Source organism: Balaenoptera physalus, assembly GCF_965194825.1.
Source record: "Balaenoptera physalus genome assembly, chromosome: 5".
Taxonomy (NCBI): domain Eukaryota; kingdom Metazoa; phylum Chordata; class Mammalia; order Artiodactyla; family Balaenopteridae; genus Balaenoptera; species Balaenoptera physalus.
In genome coordinates this window covers 102704449-102730399 of record NC_138884.1, presented here as the reverse complement: position 1 = coordinate 102730399, position 25951 = coordinate 102704449, and the positions used below count along the sequence as shown (strand labels likewise).

The 25951-nt window shown below is 39.2% G+C and overlaps 1 protein-coding gene across 7 annotated transcripts in view; it reads right to left on the bottom strand.

Moving 5' to 3' along the window:
• KCNIP4 (potassium voltage-gated channel interacting protein 4) overlaps positions 1-25951 on the bottom strand; it is a 1174076-nt gene that overhangs the window by 236087 nt on the left and 912038 nt on the right. Inside the window, exon 1 of one of the 7 annotated variants that reach the window (XM_082462668.1) lies at positions 6133-12938. The exons of 5 other annotated variants lie outside the window; for them this stretch is intronic. Coding sequence is in view for 1 of the 2 variants with exons in the window: in XM_082462665.1 (XP_082318791.1) it covers positions 5921-6032 (112 nt within the window). In the remaining variant the exon portion in view is untranslated. One more of the 7 variants, XM_082462665.1, reaches the window with a different exon arrangement.

Genomic DNA, 25951 nt, shown 5'->3' with positions numbered 1-25951 from the left:
TAAGTGGATTAATGGGCTTTTTAGAATCAACCTGATTACAATAATGACTTTAGGAAGCTGCCTTTTTTTCCCTTAAATTACAGTTAAAATTCCTATTTTTAGCTTCCAGTCTTTACTTATCAAAGTCTTTTGATCCCTCAACTCATCAGATTTCAAATGCCACCATCTTTGTGTAGCCTTCCCTGAAATTTTCCAACTGGATGAGATGGCTCTTCTCTTTGTGTTTTCTAAAGGCCTTGCTCTCCTCCCCCCACACCCCACACCAGACACTTTTTCATCTTGGATTAGTTATTCATGAGCTGTTTGGTCTTTAATTTGAAAACTTCCTAAGAACGGTAAAATGCCCCATGTCCTTTATTCCCCTTCACATAGTAGGTGCTTAGTAGATATTTGTTCAATTTCACTTAGAAATCCAAGTTGTTCTTGTTGTTTTTTTCCCGGTTATAGAATTGAAAGGGCTACTTTCCCAGCCAAATCAAAGTCCATCTAAGCTGGGCTTTTTCAGCTCCCTGCTGGATGTCTGATTTGAAATTATTTCCCAGGGCCATAAGGTTCTAATAAACAGTTACCTCAGATGCTTTTGGTGTGTGGTTTATCTCTGTTTTGCAGGGTAACATTGATGTTAAATCTTTCTAGCAGAGAAAAAAAGAAAGTGAAAAGATCATAATCAACTAATCAACAGTTTCCAAGCTACTTTGGAAACTTGAAGGAGGCACTAGAGGCTCTCAAGTATGTAGCACAAGTAGAAGTGCACTGGCATTATTAATGTATGGGAGTAAATTACACTCAGGCCATCATTTTTTTAGTATGTTCTACATATCAATCATTGTGCTGGACAGCAAGGTTAATTATATAATCAAGGAGAGGGAGTAAAACTATGTTTATTTCCCTTTACATTTTTTTCTGTTTTTGTTCCAGGAATTCCACATTTTATACCATGTTCCTATGTTGGTATTACCTCACCCAGTACCCTGCATGTAGAACTTGTGCAAGCAACTTTCTGGCATATAAAGTTGATAAACTTCGCTTTAAAACCCCAGCTTAGAAATCATGTCCTCTGGGCAGTCATCTCTGATCACTTCTATCTCTTCCACTTGGGCTTAATTACTTTCCATTCTTTATATCTCGGACTCGTACTGATTTAGCTACCATAATGTATTGCATTTTCTTTGTTTATACACTACATACCCTTATACAACTGAGAGTTCCTTGAGGGTAGCAACTACTTTTAATTCATCTTTGTATACTGGGCCTAGCAGAGTGCCTGGCATATTGTAGACAGATGAGAAACAATAAATGTAAGCCATTGCGGAAACACAAATAACAAAGTATTGGTAATTACTGAAGTTGGATGATGGGTACATCAAAGTTCATTATACTATTCTCCACACGTTTTGTGTGTAAAATTTTCCAAAATAAATGTTCAAAGTAATTGAAGACCTTGCAAGATGTCAGATGTATCTTGCAAAAATTTTAAATTCCCACCATAAATGAAGCTACTATATTGGTAACTACAACCTCTGTGTGCCCCAGATTTCTTTTTTTTCTCATAAGAAATACATTTGAGGCCAAACAACATTGCCCTGAAATAAAAAACAATTATGGCATTTCAGAACAGGTGCAGGTCAAGAGTATTATATTAAACATGAGTTTCTGGGAAAACTGGAAATTGACAGTTCACATTAAATATCTTATTGAGGAGGGCAATCTATGGATTTTTGCCCATGTTGTCTCCCACCTGAATTGTTCCAGAAGCATAACTGGTACCTCTGCTTCCACTCTCTTACCTCTGAACTCATCTTCATCTACTCCCAAGCTGACGCACCTGAAACACTGGTCTGCCATATCGCTCATTATTTCCCCCAAAGCTGAAGACTTTGAGCAAATGGCTCTTCACCAGTGAGAGAATAAGTGTCCTCTCGGCATTCACCCCAATGGACCCCTTCAGACACATCTCATTTCAACATTCGGATGCCCGCGTGCTACAAGCCGCTGCTCTTCTCCATGAAAACTACCCTCGCTCAGTGCTCAGGGTCACAATTCAAGCTCTTTGCTCAGCCTGGAAAGTTATTTCCCCATTCTCCCATCTGGGAACTCCTTCTCACACTCTAAGTCCTGTACAACTGGTTTTTTCCTCCATGAAACCTTCCCTTGAGCCCTTTCCAGAATGTTCCACTCCATTTGTGCCTCTACAGGCCATTTCTTGGGTTTGGGCCCAGAGCTTATTTCTCCTGTCTTGTTAGGTAATTAGTTTCCCTTTCTAGAATGTAAGGTTACTGAGAGTTCATTCCTTCAGTGTTCATCTTGTCCCTTCCCACCAACTCAGTCAATGCCTAAGAGAGGACCCTGCCCACATTTAGAATCCAATAAGCTATATATTACATGCAACACTGTGAAATGATGAGATTAATCCTGTGAGTGTCCTTCCTCCTTCCCTTTATTAATGAGTGGATATATGTAAAACCTCAAATCATTATATTAAAATCCCATTAGTCATTTTAATCCTCTTTACAAATTGCTTTTGCTCCCTAAACCTTGAATTTTTAACTGAAAGATAATTATTTTTTAAAGTAGGGCTTTATTGAAATCAGAATCTAATTTAGGTGGGAGCAGAAATGTTTCTCTTTACCTTTTCCTATTCATGGCTAATTCTCACTAGCCATTGGAGACAATAATAAAGTAACACTGCTTTATCTTGACACTAATACAGAAGCTCACATTCATATAGGCTCAGAACTACTTTCTAAGTTAATCAATCCACAGAGTCACACTAGAGAAAATACTCCACAATGGTACCAGTGAACAATCATTGCCCCCTGAGGACAGTTTAAAGTTTGATGTTGCCTAAAAGAAGCTCACAGTTCTGCTCTGGGCCTCATCTTTACTTCTCCACCAAAAAGAATGGCTAATTCTCTGGCCTTTTTCTGGGCTATATTTTCCAAGTGGTATAATCTCAGTTAAATGTTTGGCAATCTACATTGGGAAAGCCCTTTTTGGCCTTTTTATCATTTGCAGGTAGAAAGGATGAAGGACTTGATAATCTAATATTTTGTGGCTTGCTCTGTAAAGGCTTTTTTTCTTATATCTCCACTTGACTGGTGATCAAAAAGTTCTGTTTCTGCTTGGAGAGTGCCCCAATCTGAGAAAACAGAGACAGGAGGCCTAGGCTAGAATTCTTATGATTTCATTGGGTCTCACTGTTGGATTCTACTTGGGCTAGCCATTCATGGACATTGAATATGTCACAGATGGTCAAAATTCAGTGTAGATCTTCGAGGGAAAGGGGCTCAGGAAACCATTTGGCTTGCTTCTATTCTAATCCTGCCTCTAAAGTCAGTAGTGTGGTTTAGCTCACTTACATGCCATGCTTGGGTCCTATACTTGGGTTGGGAAATTGTGTAGCCATTGTGTAATCTTATTTCCTATGAATGCATTTCCCTCAGATATCTCATAGGGGGTTAGTGGACAGTTCAGTACAAGTTTCAGGAATTCAGGAAATTTCCCACCAATGTTTTCGTTAATTCTCTTTCCCAGTATTAGGAAAGAGAAATAAGTGAAAAGTGTGTTGTAGTAGGAAAAGCACTATAGGATTCAGCAGTCCTTGGATTCAGTTCTGTCTCTGCTCCCAGTTAGTGTTGCCTTCTGATAAATCAGTTAACATCTCTGGGTTGCAGTGGTCTTCTATGTCAACTGAGACAGTTGGACTAGATCAGTATTTTTTAACATATACTTCAGAACAAAAAAGATTTTTTTTCCCAATTTTTTTCTACTTGCCAAGGAAATATACCTCATGTATGGTGATAACCTGCATCTTTGTTATTTTAGCACAACCAAGCCTTGCATATTGAATCCAAAGTTTGCCCAGCTTATTGGACATTTTACACAATATCTTAAATGTGTAGGCACATCATCTCTATATATGTGTGTGTATAGAAATAAAGATTCATATATGGACATGGATATTATTATTTGGGTATGAATATGGATACCTATCCCAAGAAAGATGTTTCAGACTAGCTCAAAATTCTGTGATTCTATTTGGGGGAGTTAGGTTTACAATTCTACTTTTTGTATTGTTGGAACTCAAATTTGAAGGTTTTGTCAGAAAATCTTTAAGTGACATAAAACAGCACTTAAAGAATAAAAGTTATTCTTTTATCTGAGTTATTTGCAGGGGGCTTTTGCAAACTTGGGACTTTTGACTTTAAATGTCTACATTACCAACACTGGCAACAAAAGAACTGTGCGCTATCTTATAGGGCTGTGAAAGTTGACTTCCTCGAATACCTCCATGATGGTTTTCCTCAGATCCTTCTTCATCTAGCTCTGAAACCAAGCCATCTTGAGTATAGTGCACTAAAATGGTGGGCTATGGCTCAACTGAGTCCAGAGAACAAAAACTAATATGGAGAAGGAATGAAACAGAAGCAAATTATTCCAATCATAGAAATTGAAATGATCTTATCTGTATTTTGTTAAGTCACCACTAGTGAGTGCACTGAGGCAGAAATCTCAAAATAATGCAAGATTGTTGTGTAGCACTTGGAAAAGTTTGTTTCTGTATTGTTTTCCTTCCAGCAAAAAATGTAAGGTTAAATAAAATTACTGTGTAATATGAGAAAAAGCAGAAACTATTTTCTGAGGTTTTATTTAATCCCATTACAATATTATTCTTATGTGTGCCTGAGCAGAACTTGTCACAGATTGAGAATACTTAAAAGAAGATACGAAAATTGCATGGAACTTCTTCTGTTCTTTTAAGGTCTAAATAGTAGAACCTAATGAACCCACTTGTAGAGAAAAGGACTTTCTGAAGATAACATACATTGACCATTATTAACATATTAACAGAAACAACCTGTGTACTGGATATAGTTTGGGATGATGTCATCGTAGCTATCAGGTCTTAGCTCCTTAACTTGGTCAGAAAGATTAGAAGCATGTGCAGGCTTAAATATGTTCCTCATCTTCCCCCATTACACACAACGTGAGAAGTGAATATTCATAAATAACTCGGCAGTAAAAGATCATATCCTTAGGAACTCCATTCTTTCACTTGAGAAGAAAGAAGAGCTTGGATGTAGAATTGACATCAAATAATTAGGGTTTAAATAATTCAAAGCATGTTATTTCAGTAGAAAGATTGTATATGTATATATAAAACTATATATATAACTATATATATATAACTATTGAATGGAAGTTAATCAACTTTTTTTACTCCCCAATCGTTGTATAGTAGAGTTGATTTGGGTAGTAAAATTTATATTAGATGGATAAAATATTTATTGGTAGCACCAATGCTGTCCTGTGCTTAAATGGGTTCCCACTCAAGAGACAAATGAGCAAAGTGGCTCATTGGGGAATGTAAATGGAACACTTTTGCAAATTAAGAGTTCAGAGCACATTTTTGCTAAGCATTCATTAACTCAATTTTAAATCAAAAGCTTACCCATTTTATATCATAATCAATAATCCAGCTCCACCCCCGTACCTCCTAACTAATGAGGCAGCCACATATTTCCCTCACAAATCTGGGTGGTACTCCAGAGGATGGAATTACTAATGACATTACGGCGTGGTAGCCAACACGAAACTTGTCAACCCAAACAGCAACCTGTATTATCACCCCATAATAGAAAGTCCTAACTTCCCACCCTGGAACTATATTTAACCCATAATAGCACCCTAAACTCAAATAGGTTTCAAACAGAAAGATAATGGCACAGTATCCCTTCCTTTCCAATGTCAAATATCTGGGTAGACAGCAATGAACTGCCCAGTGCTAGGCTGCTCTATGTCAAGCATGCATATTTTAAAACTTTTACTTTGCGTATTAAGCCTCCTCAACTTCTGCAGCGTCTGTATCCACTTCTGAACCAGACCTGACCAACAGCACAGATGGGAGCGACCACTTTACCTTCCGAAAAATCAATCAGTCCCAGCAAATGAAGCAGCTTCAGAGATGCACATATAATCACAACAATACCCACTGTTTGCAGTCCTTCCGACTCCCACTCGAGAGTCAACATCCTTCAGGCTGGGTAGAGCATCCCAGCCTCCGAACCCCTTCGGAGTGGAGGGAGTTAATTAGAGAATCCGAGCAATATCTGGCTTGGAACGAAGACCCACGAGGGGGGAAAGTGAGCAGCTCCTCAAAGATGCACCTGGCAAAGTAGCGGCCCCCCGGGGTGAGGACCGACCTGGGCTGAAGTCCAGGCTCTCATACTGATGCTGGCATTTGCCTGGTAGGGTCCCTCAATCACAGCGCGCCGGCCTTGGGACTCTGCGCTGCAGCCAGCGAGTACTTGGACTTCAGAGCTGCTAGGGAAACATCTGTTGGAGAACCGGAGAGTTTGCTGTGTCCCTGCAGAGAGGAGACACTCCCAGGAAACTTGCCCTGGAGAGCACAGCGGCGCTCCGCGCGCTGACGACGCAGCACCGTGCTGAGAAGAGCTGTCTGCGCGCTAGTTTGCAGCCTGGGAAGATTGCGAATGTCCCCTTTTTGCCATAGCAACTGCTCTCTCTTCGCGGAGCAAGCTCCGCGAGGCAGCTCAACCCGCTCGCTCTCAGGCTGCTAGGAAAAATTCAATTTTGGTGGCTGGTGCCTACAGCCCCTTAAAAAAGCCCCTGCGGAAGCCCATGGGCAGCTTTTCTCGGGAGAAAAGTGCAGGGGCAAAATATCCATGATTCAGTGGCTTTTTTCAAGCGGGAGCATCCAAACCGCTGCCCACTTGCCACTACACTGGGCCTGTTCTGGTCCCCGTTGACACATGATTGAGAGCATTATTAGGGAGACTGATTTAGTCATTATATTTACAAACATGGATAGGGGGTGGGCAGGGCAGTGCCTTGCAAGAACACTGCTGTTTAGTAACTGCCCCCTGGAGGGTGAGTGCTACTATCGTCCTTAAATTCTTGCTTTAGCCTGTCTCAAAGCAAAGTTTCACAAACTTCCCTAATGATAAAAATTACTCGGCTTGTTAAAAACAATCTTTTGTGGAGAGTCTGATTCAGAGGATTCTGGAGTTTGTGTTCTTAAACTAGAAGCTAGGTGATTCTTACCATCAGGGAAGCATGAGTCCTACTGTCCTGAAAGATCCCAAGGGGCATTCTATTCCAAACCACACCAAGCAGCCTAGGCAGCTTTGTGGGAATGGTCACTGGATTCTGGGCTATGTCAGAACCACACTGGCTTAGTCATTCTGCCAGTTATCTCCTCTGTGCTGAAACCCAGCCCAAGAGTGGTGGTGAAAAGAATCAACTGGGATTCTGTACGTGAAGGGATTTTTAGCCCCTGGAACTCACTATGAAACATAAAGGCTTATGAGTAATGTCTCAGACCCCAGGGGATATCTCCTGCTTCTGCTACTTTCTTGCTTTGTGATATTTTGCAAGACACTTAACCACTCTGAAAACAGTTCTTATTCTGTGAAGTTGTGATTATGATCCTTCAATGCTTTATTTAAAGTTCTCCATTTAAAGGGAACTCTGGCAACTTAGAGTGGTCATAATAATAGTTAACATTTACTGAGCATTTACTATGTGCTCATCAACATGAGCTCATTAACTCATCCCCATAGCTCTATGTGACAGGGATTATGGTCATCTTCATTTTATAGGCGAGGAAACGGAAACATAATGAGGTTAACTTGCCAAAGCTGTGGGCACAGCGCTTGGTAGGCGAGGAGCATTCATTCTTTCGTTCAGTTATTCTTTAACATTTATTAAGCTGCTACTATGAGCTATAGATGATACATGAATGATAAAATGGGAAACAATGTCCCCAAAGGACTCACAGGCTAATAGCGGAGGCAGGCATGAAATTGAATGTGACCCATAAATATTCTAGCACTTGAGTAGATATCTTTGACGGTACAGTGGGAGCACAAGAAGGGAACGTCAGCTCCACCTGGGGAAAGGTGGGTGGTGGTAACAGGAAGGAGACTTCCTGGAGGAAGTAACCGTCAATGATGGTAGCTTTCATCATTATTGGAAATATTGTATCATACACAAGCTTCAGGGTAGGCAGGCTTGGGTTAAATCCTGATTCTGTCACTTGTTTGCTGTGTGAATTGGGGGAAACTGCTCCATCTCTGAGTCTCAGTTTTCTAAATCCGAGATAGGAATGCAGCTGCCTCCTTGTCATGGTTGACGTGAGAGTTAACGGACCGTGGAGAGCTGAGGCCAGCCCCTGGTATTCCCTTGCTCAGCACAGGGTAGTTGTGGGATTATGATAGAAGTGCCAACTCTTTAGAGGCTCTGCTGGGTCTAGATGGATGACATGACTTTGCTCTTCTCTGGTCCTGCTACTCCTCCCTGCCTTTAAGTCTAGTTGCAGTCTTTTCTCCATAAAGACTTTTTGAACACCCCAGCCCACAGGGCTATTTTTCTCCTCTGGGTACCAGGAAAATAACTGGTACATACAACTTTAGGTCATCAAGTTGGCTCTTTTCATTTTGGATAATACGCTTATGGGAGATATCTTTCTATCAATCGGCCCAACCATCTATCCATCTAAACATGTTTTCAGTTGCATCACCAAGCCAGTGAAGGGGAAGCAGTTCTCAGCAGTTGATGGGAAAATAAATGTTTTAAGTAACAATTCTCTGAAATTCCTGCCAACATATAACTATAGGAAGTCAAAAGTTAAAAGAAGTTACAGAAATTAATTAGGTCAGTTAAACTATAACTGTATTTTTTAATCCTTCCCAATACCATATTATAGTTAAAGAAACTAAGGTACAGAGAGGTTAAGTGACTTAGTCAATGTCACACAGCTAGAAAGTAATAGAGCCAGAATTAAAATATCCCTTTGACACCCAAACTTATTATTCTCCCTTTATGCATTTCAGCAGATTTCAGCAAATATTTGTCAATTGATCTTTTGAATTATAGAGTTAGGCAAAGTAAAGTTGCCACATCCCATTTTCCAGGAAAGAAATCCCAGCCCTGCTTGAAATTCACATAAAGCCCCATGGGTACAATTTTGTTAATTCCAGGCAGTATTTCCCTTCAGGACAATGGCATTCCTAGTGTAGGATCCACCAGCTGAGTCTTGGAGGCCCATCCCTTTCCTATCTACATTAGCTACATTTGTACTGGGTTTTCAGAACACTTTCTGTTGGCTCCAGCTATAGGATCTTCTAGCTCTCAAAGAATACAATGGGCTCTTTCACATGCAGCCCCCTAGGATTCTGTAAGGTAATAACACCATTGAAGAGTTTCATTCTTTATCTGGAAATCTAGGGAAATGGGAAACACCTGGAGAGGAGTGTTTCTCTAGGGGCATTTTGGGAAAGAATAGTTGGCTGCATATTATTTTAAAAAAGCAACAACTCCAGCTTAGGCTCTATCATTTTGTTGCAATAATTTGTTAGCCCCAAGTCAGGTTATTATATTAAAATATGCTCTGGCTTTCTCTCCCCATTCCCAGGCTCACCGCTTTCTTTACATTGTAAGGAATACCCACCGTAGGAAAGGAATACCAAAGGAATAAACTAACATTTCATGCTCACTTACTCTAAGCCAGGCACCATATACTTTACATGTATAAATTAATTTAATCTTACCACAGATCAGAGTTAGGTATTGTTATCCCTATTTCAAAGAAAAATAAAAACCAAGGTTATTGAGATTACATTATTTCCACAAAGTCACATTCAATAAAGGGCGCACTCAGAATTTATGTCTGATTAACTCTAAAACTAATAACCACTAGCATTTATGGAGAACTTATAAATGTTAGGCACTATTCTAAAATCTTTATGCATATTAACTAATTTAATTCTTTCATAATTCCCTGAGATTTATATTAATACTTGGGTTTCAAGGAGAAAGTTCAGGCTTTAAAAGGTGAAGTGATTTGCCTGAGGTCTTGCCAAGAGTACTTGGCAGAGTTGAGATTTGAATTTAGGCATCCTGGGTGCCAGATTCTATGCACCATGGTGCCTCTCCACACCATGTTGAAGGGTTCTTTAACTGGGGCTCTGCTAAGGGACCCTGAAGAACCGCCAGGAACTCTTGGGAAAATGAATTTTAAAATGTACTCAAGGAGGCATGGCCAAGCCAATTAACTAGTCTGAGGAAGAGAGGATCAGTGAGTAGACTTTCAATTTTCTTGCAGCAATCCATTGTGATCCTTTAAGTAATCTCAAGTGAGCTAATTTGTCTGAAACTTGAAATTGATCACTTCCTTTTCTTTTTGTAGCTTCAGTTTGAAATTTCACCAAGTTGAGAAAAAATATTAAAGTTGGGTAGATTTACCTACCTACCTATTTCCTCTCCAAAATATAGGTAGAATGACAATACGTACAGGAACTAGTGAAGTCAAATTTAAATTTAATATTATTAATTTATACTTGTGTCAACTTTTAGAGATCATTTAGAGATCAAATCATCCAATCTTTTTATCTTACAGGGGTTTAAAAGTGAGGTGCAGAGAGCAGAAATGACTTATTCAAGGTCAAAGGACTTGGTAAATGGACAAAATTGGCTTGAATGTCATGATTCCTGAGCTATTAAGGACAGGAGAAACCAGGATGATACACTGAGAAGTTAAAAAGAAATTAAGTTCTAAAGGAAAAATCTTCTACTCTCAGTCAATAGGAGTTAAGAGAAGCAAGATGTCAATGTGGTTGACATCATTGAGAAGTTTCCATTGAAGAGAAAAACTAATCTGGGTCTTTAAAAATAAGTGAGGAGAGGAGGAATGACTTTCCCAGAAGTAGAAATGCACACACGCTAGGGCAGCATTCACGATGGTGGCGTGGCTGGATTGAGGCCTCCTAGGCAGGAGAGAAAAATGGTCCTGGAAAGTTGTTGGAAGAGGCCTCTTAATGTTGGGACCTTATAGGGCAAGTAATGAGGACAAGGTTGTTGTATGACCCTTAGTGTCTCTTCTAATTTTAAGATGTTCTCACCAAAATGACAAAAGCTATTCACTTTCTGATGCCGTCTATTCTATCCCAAACCCTTACTTCTACCCTTAGTATATCACATATCTCTATCTTGGGGTTTCTCAATTACTTGCAAAGATCCCTAAATGTTCTCCAGACAAGCTTTCACTCAAACATGACAGGACTCAAGCTATTTTACTTAGTCACAGGGCTCATTCTGAAAGGTTAGTAAATGCGCCTGGCATGCATTTCTTTAAAATAAGTAAGACATACAACTTTGTCACTCATGTCAAAACCCTTTTCATGTGCTCTCTCTATAAAAGGTGTCGGCCACTTACCACTACCATGGGCTGGCTTTAGGGCAATGATGATCAAGGATAATAATATGATTATCCTTTCTTCATTATCTTAAAATTAGGATCCAAATAATTTTGAGCCCCTGCTATGTGACAAACAGTATACAGTGTGCATTACATAAACTATCTCATTGAATCCTTACAACGTCCAGGTAGGATAAGTAATATTATTAACTCCATTTGATAGATGAGGACACTGAAATGCAAACACTTCAATTTTCTTATACTGCAACATAGGGGAAGCGATTTTGGCTTTGTGTGGTCCAACTTGAAATTTATGTGAACTATGCGAGTGCAGAGGGCCTGATTGATGACCTATCAAACATACATTGTACATCTGCTTCTGCTTTACTCATTAAAGATTTCATTATCCTCAGGTAAAGATTGCTGCTCACTTGGAAGATATAGATCATTGCCTTTCTTCCTGTGACACTGATATTAGTACTCATTGCCCCCTTCCCAGACACCAGGGTCATGCTGCCCCGCTATGTACGTGCTAATCTGCAACTATACTTCTCTGATGAACTTTTGAAAGAATAACCCTTGCCAGGCTTGATGGTTCTTTTTTCTAGCAAGGTATAAGACTATGCTAAAAGCCATGCTTCAATGGAGCATTTCTCAGATCTGAGAGACTGTCTCCTGGGCTATAGCCTTCAGCTTAGCTGGAATAAAACTCTTTCTTAATCTTAGTCACAGACTGGTTATTGACTTTCCATCTGCATTGCTTGGCATAGTCGACAGGGTATCAGAGAAACTCCCCCGAGGTCCCTCCCCTGTGTTCTCCTTTGGACAGGCACTCAGTATCAGCACAGGCCCCTTGAGCCCCTCTGGCTTCCCAGCATTCTCCTAGTGCTTTGGTGAGTTCTCCTGATATCCAGACCTCATAGATTTTAAAAAGTGACAGTCCTGAGTTTTGCCCAAGCTGTTAAAATGTTAAGACTTGGAATCTTATGGAGGTACCAGTACATTTCCTAAGTGGAAGGGTACTATAGGAAAGTCCTTAGACAGAGAAAGCAGAAGGACCATTCGAGTCAACTGTGTTGGCTCAAATTTTGAAAACATGTGGCTTAAAAATTGGAAAGATTTGTACTTTATAGTAAAATGAAACAAAAAAGGGGGTTGGGGATTGTGCTTCTAAAGCCTACCAGCTCCTGAATGCACAGCCACAGACTGGAACTCCAGCTGGCTTCACATACAATGGGTACAAAGTCAATACTCATCTTGCCCACAAATCACTAGGATGGGGTGCTTTTGACATTCCAAAACTGTTTTTTTTTATATACTCAGTTAGAGAAACTAACTTCATAAAACATCTTTTCAAAATTCTGACCCTAAGGGAATAAAAGTATTCCTGGGAGAAAGCTTGAAGTTATAACTCTTATCATGTCCTTGAAATGTAAACATAGCCCACATCACTTGAGACTAAGGCCTTGGCTCAGTTAGTAGAACCCAAAACTAAGAAAAAAAAAAAAAAAGGAAAAGAGACTTTTTAAAATTCAAGCAGGAAAACTATGAGATCTCTGTCTGTGTCTATCTGGATGTATCTATGCCTGCGTGTACATTATAAATATGATATCTCTATCTCTGAATGGTATTATCAAAATAAATTTGTAAAAGAGCTCTATTTAATTGATTTGAAAGTAAGCACTTACAAATCAAATATTTCTAAATGTAACATAAGCTAGTCCCACATGATCTAGGATTAATCTTTAATGAATAAAAACAAGTTTAAGTTGCTAGTTTAATTAATACAGATATGTCTTTAGAGTCATCAATATTAAGTATAATACTTTTATTGTACCTAGGTTTACTGAAAGTCAATAAGCTCATGTTATCTCTGTTACAAAATTTGTCAACAAGAAAATTAACTTGGTATGATGATATTTTCATAAATAATGAAATAGAGATAAATGGAAAAAAAGTTTTTTGGGTGAACTCTTTAAGAACACTTGCGTTATGATATGCCTACCTAAGCTTCTCCCAATTTTTGGTAACTTGAAACTTTAAAGTTTCACTGAATTAAGTTAAATGATGGAAATTCATTGAATTCTAGATCATTTTTAAATAAGATAAAATACTGAAACATTAATTGCTAAAGAAGTCTATGTTTACCTATTTTTGACCTCTTATTGCAATGATACTAAATATATTTGAGACTATTAGTAAATACATTTTGTGCTTTATTGCAATATTATACAATAAAGTGTCATATGTTCCTAGAAATTAATTTTTAAAAAGGACTGTATATGTAAAGTAGGATATATGTTGTTGGTAAGAGAAAGTATAAAAAATTGAGATTTTTTGTTACGGAAAAAGAAAGTGATTTTGTCCAGAAGCTGGTTATTTCTAAATGGAAAATGAAAGAAGGGACGAACTAATATGAATATAAAAATTTGTGGAAGGTTTGTGGAAAAGGAACCCTGAGAAAAGAGTTTTGTGTGTAATTAAATTGAATTTGAGTGAATGAATTTTAATATTACAGGTAAAATGGTGGAAAACTAGAATTTGTGTTTTTCTCTGCTAAGAGGACAAAGCTTTCTTGAAATATTGATCTGTTGTTTTTGACAACTGACTGTAAAGCTTCCTTACCTCTTAAGTAGTCTCTTGTAACTTTCTGTATTTGTCTTAGAATATTTTATTGTCATCTTGATTAAGTGAATAAGTAGTGTTTCACAGTGACTTATGATCCTACTTCACCAAGTGTTTAAAATCTTTTGATATCTTTGACAAACTTCCTCAAGTCAAATTCTAAATGAAGTTCTTTTGACCTCTAGCTAAGTTTTGGATGCTTCAGAGAGCCCTAAAGCAGCTCAAAGGGAGATATTAAACTAATTAGGCTTATTTGGTAGGTTAAATTACATGGGAAACATTGTCAAATGAGTAGTGATAAACCTTCTTAGGTTTTATTGTATGGGTGAATGTTATTAATATATATGTTCTAGAAATTATATGAAGTTTCTAAAATTTGAAATGTCCTGGTATGTTGTCAGTCATAATTCTAGCTATTATCTTAAAATGTATGTCACAGAAATAGCTGAATTTCCTCAACAATTGCAATGTAATCTTTAACCATGCTTTTTAAGTCTTTTGTAATTTATAGGTAGTCATTGTCTTACTCTGATGCTTTTACAAAACTGCTTATAGATGACTTGCTTTTATGCTCCAAAACTAAATTAGACTAGGTAGCAAAAGGACTTCCACCATGTATGAGGGCTATTTCAGCAATTGCTCTCTTATGCAAGGCTACTGAAGAGATAGTAGTGGGGTCTCCTTTAACTGTTTATGTCCTCTACTCAGTTTGCTTCCAGCACCACAGTAAGAAAACAACCAGGACTGCATTTTATTAACAGATTATCTTCTTGCTCCTAGGAATGACTTACAAGAAATTCCTATTGATAATGGGGATCTAATTTGATTTACAGATGGGTCCTCCTTAAAGGATAAGCAGGGACATTACTGAGCTGGATATGTGAACATAATTGAAAGCTCTTATTTACCAAAAACAACATCAGCACAACAAGCTGAATTAATTATCTTAACCCAAGCTTGTCACCTAGCTAAAGACCAGATAGCAAACATTTACACTGCCAGTCCCTATCCCTTTGGAGTGGCACATGATTTTGGAATGCTATGGAAACAATGAGGTTTTTAACCTCTTCAAGACAACCTATAAAAAAATGGAAAACAGGTTTCAGAGTTATTAATTGCTATACACCTGACAAAACAGTTAGCAATTATTAAAACACCAGCATTCTGACACTATGGAAGCCAATGAAAATAAGCCTGCTAATGCTGCAGCCAAACAGGCAGCTTTAAATACTCAACCTGTCCAGCCTCGAGAATGTCCACTGTTCTCTGTTAACCCTGCTAAGTCAGTAAAAGATTTCCTTCTACAGGCTCAAGAAGAAGAGAAGAGATCACCACTGAAGAAGAGAAGCAGATGTGGCAACAAAAAGGGGAAATTTTTGACCCGATCACACAAATATAGTTTGGACCTGATTAAAAAAAACCTATAGTGTCTGTTGGAGAACAATTGCCATTCTTTAACTCATTTGGCACCTGGAAAAATGGTTTTGTGGGAAAACAATGTTTTTGGAAACTTTCACCCATTAGTGGTTCAAGGGAGATATATTACATTATTTTCAGGGTCTTATTAAGGCACTTAAAAGATATAAAAAAATTGGTAGCTAACTCCTTTTTCAGCAAGTTCTCCAGAGGCAGCTACCTTAAGGATCATGGATTAATAAAAGATTATTTGCAGCCACAATGGAAAGGATCTTATCAGGTATAATTAACTAATCCATTCTGAGCCTAACTGAAAGACATAAATTCATGGATTCACATCTTTCATTTAAAAAAGGCTCCTCCACCTGATGGGACATTGACCCTTGTTTTTGATACCTGGATTCAACTGATCAAGACAGATATCAACAAACCAGAATGAGAAGACAACAGCAGAGTCAGACCACTAAGCCAAGATGCCAGACCTGACCCATATGATTATTTATAATACTTTCTTGATTTTTTGTACTTTTGCATATGATTTAAATGTTTTTCCTATTGTGGGCACAATCTTATGCAGATTTTAAGAATCAACCCAATTGTTGAGTTTGTGGTCAATTACTTATGTTCAGCATTTCTGGTTCACCTTGGTGGATTTCTCCTCTCCAAGCTCTGAGTGGATGTCCCTTAGAAAATTTATTTTAGAAGAAAGAAGTTATAGCTCTGTTTAGGCCACTATTGATATTACTAGATGGGATCCTCTCACCTAGTCAATCAAGGATATTTGTTCTGACTCTGGCCATAAATATGAATTCTCTCTTAATGGTACCCAAGCTCAGTCTAAACAATGAGCTAAAATTCAGCCAAAGAATTTAACTTCCCAATTATATAGGACCCTCCCTCAGTTATGGGATGGATTTATATGGCTAACACCAGCCTATGGTTGTTTAATTTTAAGAGCTCCCCTATGTTGGGAACAATTAAATCATACTAAGGGCAATCAGCCTAGTAATACTAGAAAATTAAGCAGGGTGCCTTATAAAAAATGTCAACATATCATTTCCCTTAAAGTTAGTAATTGGTATGAGGCAGATTGGGTTATACAAGTAGGAATACACTGGGTTTTACCTAATGGAACTCAATGGGTCTGTGGTACCAACCTATGGCCCTGGCTTCTGCCAGGATTGATAGGAAGATGCGTTCTAGGATTCCCTTGGTCTTAAGATAATATGCATACCAATTTAGATGTAACTCCAGCAACACTTACCCTTAATGTAAGCCCAATGGACCAAAAAATAGATATTCCATTGGTATGACCATTTGGCAGCTATTTTTGTGCCTTCAATAGGATTGGAAGACATAATCACCCATATCAAGGCCCTCACAAAATTCACCCAACAGGCCTTGAATGATAGGAATCAGGCTATAGTCCTACTGAATTCTGAGAGCTCCATGATGAGAAAAGCAGTATTATGAAACCACCTGGCCCTTGACATTTCTACAGTGCCCCAAGAAGTCACCTGCCCCATAATTCAAACTGAATGCTGTATTTTATACTGTTTTATACCAGATGAATCCTCTAATATAACATATTTAATGACCCACATGAAAAATAAAATTTCTGCTTTAGGTGAACCACTTCCCAGTCTTGGTGACCTTTAAAAAACTGCTTTGGCTCTGGAAGCTCATGGCTTAAATTTCTACTTATGAGCTTATTAATGTTATTAACTATATTACTTACATACTGTCTGTTTTATAGGATTGTTGTTTCTTGCATTACCCAATGTGTAACCAAGCCTCAGACAAAATTAATGATGACCACATAACTTGATCACATATATAAGTCTCTATAAACAATTATCATTAATGTAACATGTATTAATATTTCTTTAAAAATTATTATTAAAAGCACATGTACAGGGGCTTCCCTGGTGGCACAGTGGTTAAGAATCCACCTGCCAATGCAGAGGACACAGGTTCGAGCCCTGGTTCAGGAAGATCCCACATGCTGCAGAGCAGCTGGGTCCATGCACCACAACTACCGAGCCTGCGCTCTAGAGCCCGCGCACCTAGAGCCGGTGCTCCGCGACAAGAGAAGCCATTGCAATGAGAAGCCCATGCACCACAATGAAGAGTAGCCCCCGCTCACTGCAACTAAAAAAAAGAAAGCCCACGTGCAGCAACGAAGACCCAACGCAGCCAAAAATAAGTAAAAAAAAAAAAAAAAAAAAAAAAAAAGCACATGTACAATGCCTGTGAGACAATTTGATGTAGTTGATAAAAGGTAGAATCTATGAGATGTTTTCCTTCCAGCATATAGCTTTGTGCCTGTTCACTATATATAAATAACTCCCCAACATAGATGACTATGCAAATCCAGAGATAAAAGAGGCCTAAAAAAACCCCAAAGAATTAAAAAAAAAAAAAAAAAAAAGACGCTTAGCACCAAGGGACATGATGGACCCATGGCAGACAGCACCCACTCTGGCATCAAAGGACAAAATTTGATAATTAAGGCTTTCTATCTAAAGATTTGCTATCAAAAGGGGGAAATGATAGAGAAAAATTTCAAATTTTCACATATTGAGATATAGGAAAGCCATTTTGGTTTTACATGATGCAGCTTGAAGTTTATGTGAACTATGTGAGTTTAGAGGGCCTGATTTATGGCCTAACAAACATACATTGTACACCCACTTTACTCATTAAAGGAAAGAATGCATTATCCTGGGGTAAAGAATGCTTACATTGAAGATATAGATCATTGCCTCTCTTCTTGTGATGCTAATGTTAATACTGTTAATCTTGTCCCCTTCCCAGATGCCAGGGTCATGCTGACCTGCTGTGTATGTGCTAATCTGTAACTATACTTTTCTGTTGAACTTTTGAAATAATGTACCCCCTGCTGTACTTGATGTATGTTCTTTGTTCTCACAAGGTATAACACTATGCTGAAAGTCATGCTTCAGTGGAACAGTTTTTCAGAGCTATCTGAGAGGCTTTCTCCTGGGCTATAGGCTTCAGCTTAGCTTGAATAAAACTCTTTCTTGTTCTTTGCTATAGACTGGTTATTGATTTTTCATCAACAGTAGTAACTTGCCCAAGATTATGAAGGGGATCAGAATAGGCCACTTCAAAATATGCCACTTGGCATAAGGATTATGCTGAAAGTAATTGAGAATCACCAGGTGCAAGAAGAGTTCTCTGCCCTCCTCTTGTCTACCTAAAAGCACGGCATACATTTCACTTTGTGAAGCTGCCCCCATCCCTCCTTTTCCAGGAGTCAGAGAGCAAATCTCATCACTGTAGACAAAAAGTCATCACCACAATGAGTCTGCATAAACAAAACTAACTGCATAGAAGCCTTACCTTCTATTAGTTTCCCCTATATACTTCCCCACAGTTTATCATCCCTTGAAACCCAAACTCCCTTTCTTTTGTTAAAATGGTACATAAGCTCCAGAATCTAACTGCTTCTTTTTTTTTTTTTTTTAATTTATTTATTTTTGGCCGTGTTGGGTCTTCATTGCTGCATGCAGGCTTTCTCTAGTTGTGGCAAGTGGGGGCTACTCTTAGTTGCAGTGTGTGGGCTTCTTATTGCGGTGGCTTCTTGCTGTGGTTCATGGGATTCAGTAGTTGTGGCTCACGGGCTCTACAGCACAGGCTCAGTAGTTGTGGCACACGGGCTTAGTTGCTCCACGGCATGTGGGATCTTCCCGGAGCAGGGCTCGAACCTGTGTCCCCTGCACTGGCAGGCGGATTCTTAACCTCTGTGCCACCAGGGAAGTCCCTAACTGCTTCTTTGAGTTTCACATATTTTCTGTGAACTTCCATGTCCATAAATATTAATAAAAATTGAATACCTTTTCTTCTGTTAGTTTCTCCTTTGTTAGTCTAGTTTGAAGGCCCCTAGTTACTTAACATAAGAGGATAGAGAAAAAGTTTTCCCTTCCTAATAATTACATGCTAGAAGTCAATGAGTTGGGATTTAACCTCAGGAATTCTCACTCCAAAGCCAGTGTTTTTACATCTTTGGGGAGGTATATGTAAAGACCACTATTTTTGTTTTGTTTTGTTTTGTTGTTATTGTGGCCCCAATTAAACAGAGAGAAGCAAGATTTAAAATGCAAATAGTATCCAGAAAGATGTTGTGTGGCCTTAACTTTATACTGAAGTATAATGCTTGTCATCAAGTTCTTTCCTGGAAGCAAGGTAAAGAGAGCAAGAAAAGAGAAATGAGATAAGGGAAAGGGCTCAGGAGGGAAGGAGGAGGAAGGAGGAAACTTGAAGGGGGAAGAGAAGAGAAGAAGGAAAGGGGGGGTAGAAATGAGAGTGAGAAAAGACAAGCAATCCTCTATGCTAACCACCATGGGCGATTCAGAATACAAAGCTGGATGTGGCCTATTTTCTGTTTGCTAGATTCTCAGAGACTTCCAGGGAGATGGGATCTAAAATAGGAGTCAATAAGGCTAAAGGAAAGGAATGGGTAAGGGGTTATTTCTACCTGAATTACTCCTACCTCCCTGGTCCATCAGTCTCTGGAGCCTCTGTAACTAGACATGCAGAACATCCATTCAGCGCCACTTTCTCAGTCACAGCTTCGAATGACCTTGGAAATAGAGCAGGTGGTTTTTAAAGTGAGATGAATGACATCTCCATGAATATTGCACTAGCCGTAGCTGGGCCTTGGGCACTGCATTCAGTGTCTGTTTCTTGGTCCCTTGATGCCTTGCCCTTCACTTGGGAAAGGACCCTTCGTCAGCTTGATTCTCTCAGTTTTTAGGCACAAGATTACCATAGTTTGACTCCCGTGTTCTCAGCTGCATTGGCACATTTCCTGTGAAGCACTTTGGGAAAGAGAGCCCAACTGGTTTAGACTTTAATGCATTCTGAATCTCAAGAGACACTGAATGATTACCTTGGTCAGGTTTTGTTGTATAGGGTTGTAGGGACTACATGGAAAGAATATTTGCAGAGTCCTCAAGATCCTTCTTTGAGAACACTTCCAACCCCCTCTTGTTCGTTTATTCTCTTTCTATCTTTCTTTCTTTCTTTCTTTCTTTCTTTCTTTCCTTCTTTCTTTCTTTCTTTCTTTCTTTCTTCCTTCCTTCCTTCCTTCCTTCCTTCCTTCCTTCCTTCCTTCCTTCCTTCCTTCCTTCTTCTTTCTTTCTTTCTTTCTTTCTTTCTTTCTTTCTTTCTTTCTTTCTTTCTTTCTTTCTTTCTTTCTTTTTCTTCCTTCCTTCCTTCCTTCTTTCTTTTCTCTCTCTCTTTCTAATGTGCACATGCTGGCAAGTACCTGAGCGCGCACACACACACACACACACTCAATTATCACTGGGATCATTTCCCTCCTTTGCCAGGTTATAACAAGTCCCCATGAATAGAGAAGTCCCCTCTGCACTGAGCTTAATGCCTTCCTACTGGGTGAGAAACAAGGCTTAGTGAATGTCTACAAAGAAAATGTTTAGGATGCAGGGTGTTGGCCATGGTAGGCATTTATGCTCTAATTGCAAGTTCTCTGAAGTGATTGGCCAGGGCCTGACAGCCAGGATTCATAGCTGGGTCTTTGGACCCTCAATCTAGTGCTCTTTTTGCTGTAACAGGGAATTTAAGATGTCTACACAATTACTAAGATACAAGCAAGAAGGGACGATGCTCTATTGAATAGAGACGTTCCTCCTAGTGAGACGATCAGAAAAATCCACAATAAAGAGAAGCCATGTGAATTGGCCTTGAAGGCTAGGCCTAATACTACCTATGTACAGATATTGCTCATGAGTGCCAGCTGTTGCTAGTACCCCAAATCAGACAAATTGATGACTAGCTGCCAAGATCTGCTTCAAGCTAGCAGCCAGTGAACCTGGGGGCAGAGTCTGAGTAAATCTCTTTAGCAAATAGGACTAAGCCTTATTAAAAATAAAAAAAGAGGTACCGCGATGAAGAGTGGCCCCCCTTGCCGCAACTAGAGAAAGCCCTCGCACAGAAACGAAGACCCAACACAGACATAAATAAATAAAAATTAAAAAAAAAAAAAAAAAAGAGGTAAAACTTTTTTTTTCTTCCTAACCCAGCTCCAAAAACAGAGGCCTGGAGAGTGAGAAAGGGAATCACTTCTCTTCTGGGAATTACATGTTTCCCAGAACTTCTAGTCAATCAGTGTGGTAGCTTATCACTGCTGGAGATTACTTGTTTTCTATCATTACACTCATGTTGCTGTAATGCCAAAATCAGTTTGTATTAGTATCCTATTGCTGCTGTAACAAATTAACACAAAACTGGTGGCTTGAAACAACACAAATTTGTTATCTTACAGTGCTGTAGGTCAGAAGTCTGAAATGGGTCTCACTGGGCTAAAATCAAGGTGTCAGCAGGGTTGTGTTCCTTTAGAAGGCTCTAGGAAAGAATCTAGAGGTTTTTCCAGGTTCTAGAGTCTGAACACATTCCTTGGCTAGTGGCCACCTCCAACTTCAGTGCCAACAATGCCAAAGTTGAGTCTTTTTCAGGTAGTGTCATTCTGAACCATACTATTTGCCTCTTTCTTTCATTTATCCTTGTGAATCCATCAGACCTGTCTGGATAATCAAGGATAACCTTTCTATGTCAAGGTCAACTGATTAGCAACCTCAATTCCATCTGCAACTTTAATTACCCTGTCATGCAACCTAGCATATCCATGGGTTTTAGAGATTAGGATGTGGATGTCTTTGGGGGGGGCATTATTCTGGCTATTACACAGTTACAACATATAAATTACTTTTAACAGAAAACACCCCTTTAAATAAGAAAAGAAAAGCTAACCCTAAACTGAAACCCACAAAAATAAACTCTATTTAATCAGGAGCAAGCCAATTGATATATGTGTGTGTATTTAATATACATAAAAAGAACCTTGTCTTTGAGAAGCAAAGGGCAGCTTTAATTAGCATTTCTGTCTTTGAACTTCCAATTTTTACTAAGAAAAGACTCTGAAGAAAGTACATTTTAAAATATTAAAAAGGAACAGCAAACAGTTTAGAAGATATAAGCTAATGATCAGACCAAGGGACAGTCTACTCTCATTTTAGTGGTCAGAAGCAATTAGATGCAGAGCAGGTGTTTCCTGTGAGCCCGGAACTAACCTAAGAGGTACAGGAGATAGAACCTCAGAGTAGACAGAACTGGGATAATGTTCCCCCTTTACCGAATTTCTAGGACGATCACAGAAGATAGTGAAGGAAGAGGCACTTCTTAACAGGGAAAAGGCACTCACACGTAACACTCTAATTAACTCGCCCAGACATCTTAGGATGGATAAGACTAGAAATGAGCCAAGATCTGCAGCTATAGAGGTTTTCATTTTTACTTAAAGTTGTCAATCCTCTGAACATGAGTAAGCCACAGATCATGACTTTCAGAAAGACTTCTCACTGCATTAGCAGAACTGTGGTAAATGAGGGACTTTCCCCTTTGAAGAGCCATACGATGCTTTCTCCTAAGGACACTGCTTTTAAATGGGCTGGTTCCTACACACTTGAGCTAAAAAATCAATTCTAACACTTTCCAAAAATCTACATTTATCCAAGACTTTGTTATAATTTTATGTGTATTTTCACTTTCACAGACTTTGTCTCATTTATTCTTTTTATCTGTCCATTTTAAAAATGAGAGCACTGATGTTACTTGGCCTTATCCAAAGTCAAAAACAAGCAGCAAAACTGGGTTTTAAAACTAGGTGTTTGACTCCATATCCAGTTTTGTTTTGTTTTTTTCTGCTCTAGTATTTACAGAATAGTTTCTCTGTGTTGGGTGTTGTGGTGAGGGCTTTATTTCGGTGATTTATAAAATGGGAATAAGTGCATACCTCCCAGTGTTGTCAGGAGCAATAAATGGGTTAGCACACAGTACCTTTAAAGCATTCAGGCCATTGCAGAAGATTTAGCAAGTGCTCTATTTATAAGAGTAATTTTTAGTATTTCTTTACAAGCCATCTCTGAGGTGCTTCTATTATTACACCCATTAGACAAATGGAGAAACTGCAATTCAAAATGGTTAAGACACTTAACCACTTTTTCTGGTATGTGACCAAGTGAGCCACAGGAATCCTCATTCACACAAGCCAGCTTCATGTTGACTCTCTAGGCTTGGTTCTTTAAAACAGAGCCATTCTTAGTCACACACCTGGACTTACAAGTGGGGCAGAACCTAAACTAACCAAGCTGCAAAACTCTTCCATCTATTTGTAAAGATCCTCAGATTTCAGATGCCATAGCTCAGTGATCATTTCTTCAATTGAGAAATTTGACCTTCACATTATTTCTATCTCATGTCATTCATGTGTTTCTTCATTCATTCTTCAAAACAGTTAACACTGATTGTGTGCCATGAAAAATATACAAGGGACTGTGAGGGATAAATATAATAAAGAACCTTATGGTCCAGAAGGAGAGGTAAGGAATGCACATAAGTCACTAAATCCATGGAAGACTATTAGTGTTCATGAGAAGGTATGTTTAAAGAGCCATGGGGATTTAGAGGAGGAAGAGGAACAGGGAAGTAGGAAGGTGAGGTCCATTAGGGAATGCTTCATAAAGTCTGAGTTTGACTTTCATAGTGGTTCAATCATTTTTTTCAGTGAGTCGGTCAACATCATTTATTGTCTATTATGTGCTAAAATATGCAAAACTCCTCAATGTAATCCAATCAACAAATCCTGTTGGCTCCACTGTAAAAATATAACTTTTCTCTAATTCTCACTAATTCTGCTAACATAGCCCTCGACTCAAACCACCATGTGACACATTCCCATCTGATTTTCCTGCTTTCACTCTCACACCTCTACAGTTTGTTTTTACACAGCAGCCAAATTACAGAGTTTATTTTCATGTAACTTCCCTGCTTATGGCCTTCTGAGGGACAGCTGTCCATTACACTGAGGATAACGTTCTGGCCTCTCTTTGATTTCAGCTGAGACCAATTCCATCTCTCCCCCGCCCCCAACCACACTTCTCACATAGTCTTTCAATCCTTTGAACAAACTAAGATTATTCCCGGCTAAGGTTTTGTGTTTGGGGATCCCTCTGTGTAGACTACTCATTCCTCCAAGGCTGTCCCCTTCTATCTTTTTTTATTTTATTTTATTTTTAAATTAATTAATTTATTTATTTTTGACGCGTTGGGTCTTCTTTGCTGTGAGCGGGCTTTCTCTAGTTGCAGCGAGCGGGGGCTGCTCTTCCTTGCGGTGCACGGGCTTCTCGTTACGGTGGCTTCTCTTGTTGCGGAGCACGGCCTCTAGGTGCACGGGCTCAGTAGTTGTGGCGCACGGGCTTAGTTGCTTCGTGGCATGTGGGATCTTCCCGGCCAGGGATCAAACCCGTGTCCCCTGCACTGTCAGGAGGATTCTTAACCACTGCACCACCAGGGAAGTCCTCCTTCTTTCTTTTTTAATAGGCTTTTTGTTTTGGCCGGGCAATGACAGCATATGGGATTTTATTTCCCCAACCAGGGATCGAACCTGTGCCCCCTGCAGTGGAAGCACGGAGTCTCAACCGCTGAACCACCAGGGAAGTCCCTGTCTCCTAATTTCTTGCTCTTTTTCACCACTCAATTCTAGGCTCAAATGCTGTCTTCTCAGAGGGCGTTTCCTTGACCAGAAATAATCTGTGTCTCCTCTCACTACTGCCAGTCAATCTCTATCTCCATAGCACTCATCACTTTCCCTGAACTTTTTTTTAACATGTTTGTTAGCTCATTCATTTCCTATCTCTTTCCACTTGTATAGAATACTCCCAGTATGACCTCTTTGTCATATTGTCTCCAGCACCTAGAAGAGTGCTTGATGACTGTAGGCTTTTCATAACTATTTGTTGAATGAATAAATGAATGGCATAAGACAGTGCTCTTCACTCATGCAGGCATTTGAAACCACATGAATTGCCTCAGCAATAGTCATAATCAGAGATTAGCAACTAACTTCATTTTATATACTGCAGTGGGTTCAAGAGAGAATTCTCTTGTGGGGGCTGTCAGACTATGAAGAATCATAAGTATCTATAAGAGAGCTGAATGATGAGGCTCTAATAAATGTTTCTGGGCAGTAGAGTGGCATGATCAGAGAAGGGTCCTGTTCGCTTCTGGTAAAAAAAAAAAAAAAGCAATTGCAGCAAGGAGAGAAAAGAGAAAAGAAACTGAAGACAAGAAGATCAGTGAGTAGACTATTGCAAGGGTCTAAATCAGAGGTCACATCAGTGGGCAGAAAGGGACAGGGATGAGATCTGGCACTAGAAAAGATGCAGAGATGACCTTGGCAGAACAGTGTGAAGCTGAGACCGAGAATAGGGGGCATCAAAGGTGATCTAAACTAATTGTGAAACCTGGGGGATTTATCTGTCAATATTTTACTGGAACTGACTAGTGAAATGAAAGGGTGGTGGAAATATATTAAAAAGATGCAAGGATAACACATGAACTTGAAATCAAAACTGAACAGCCAAGACTTAGGAAGGGGAAGAAAGAGGGCAGCTCTGGTGGCCCACATCAGTAGTCTCTAGCCCTCTACTTGAGAGGGCTACACTTAACTAGAAGTGTTCCAGGCGCTCTTGAGCATGGCATCTACCCATCTCCAAATTTCAAACTTCAAAAAGGAAATCCTGCTTGGCCCACCTTGGGTCAGGCAAAAGCCCCTGGATTGATCAGTTATAACCAGAAAGCAGGTCACCT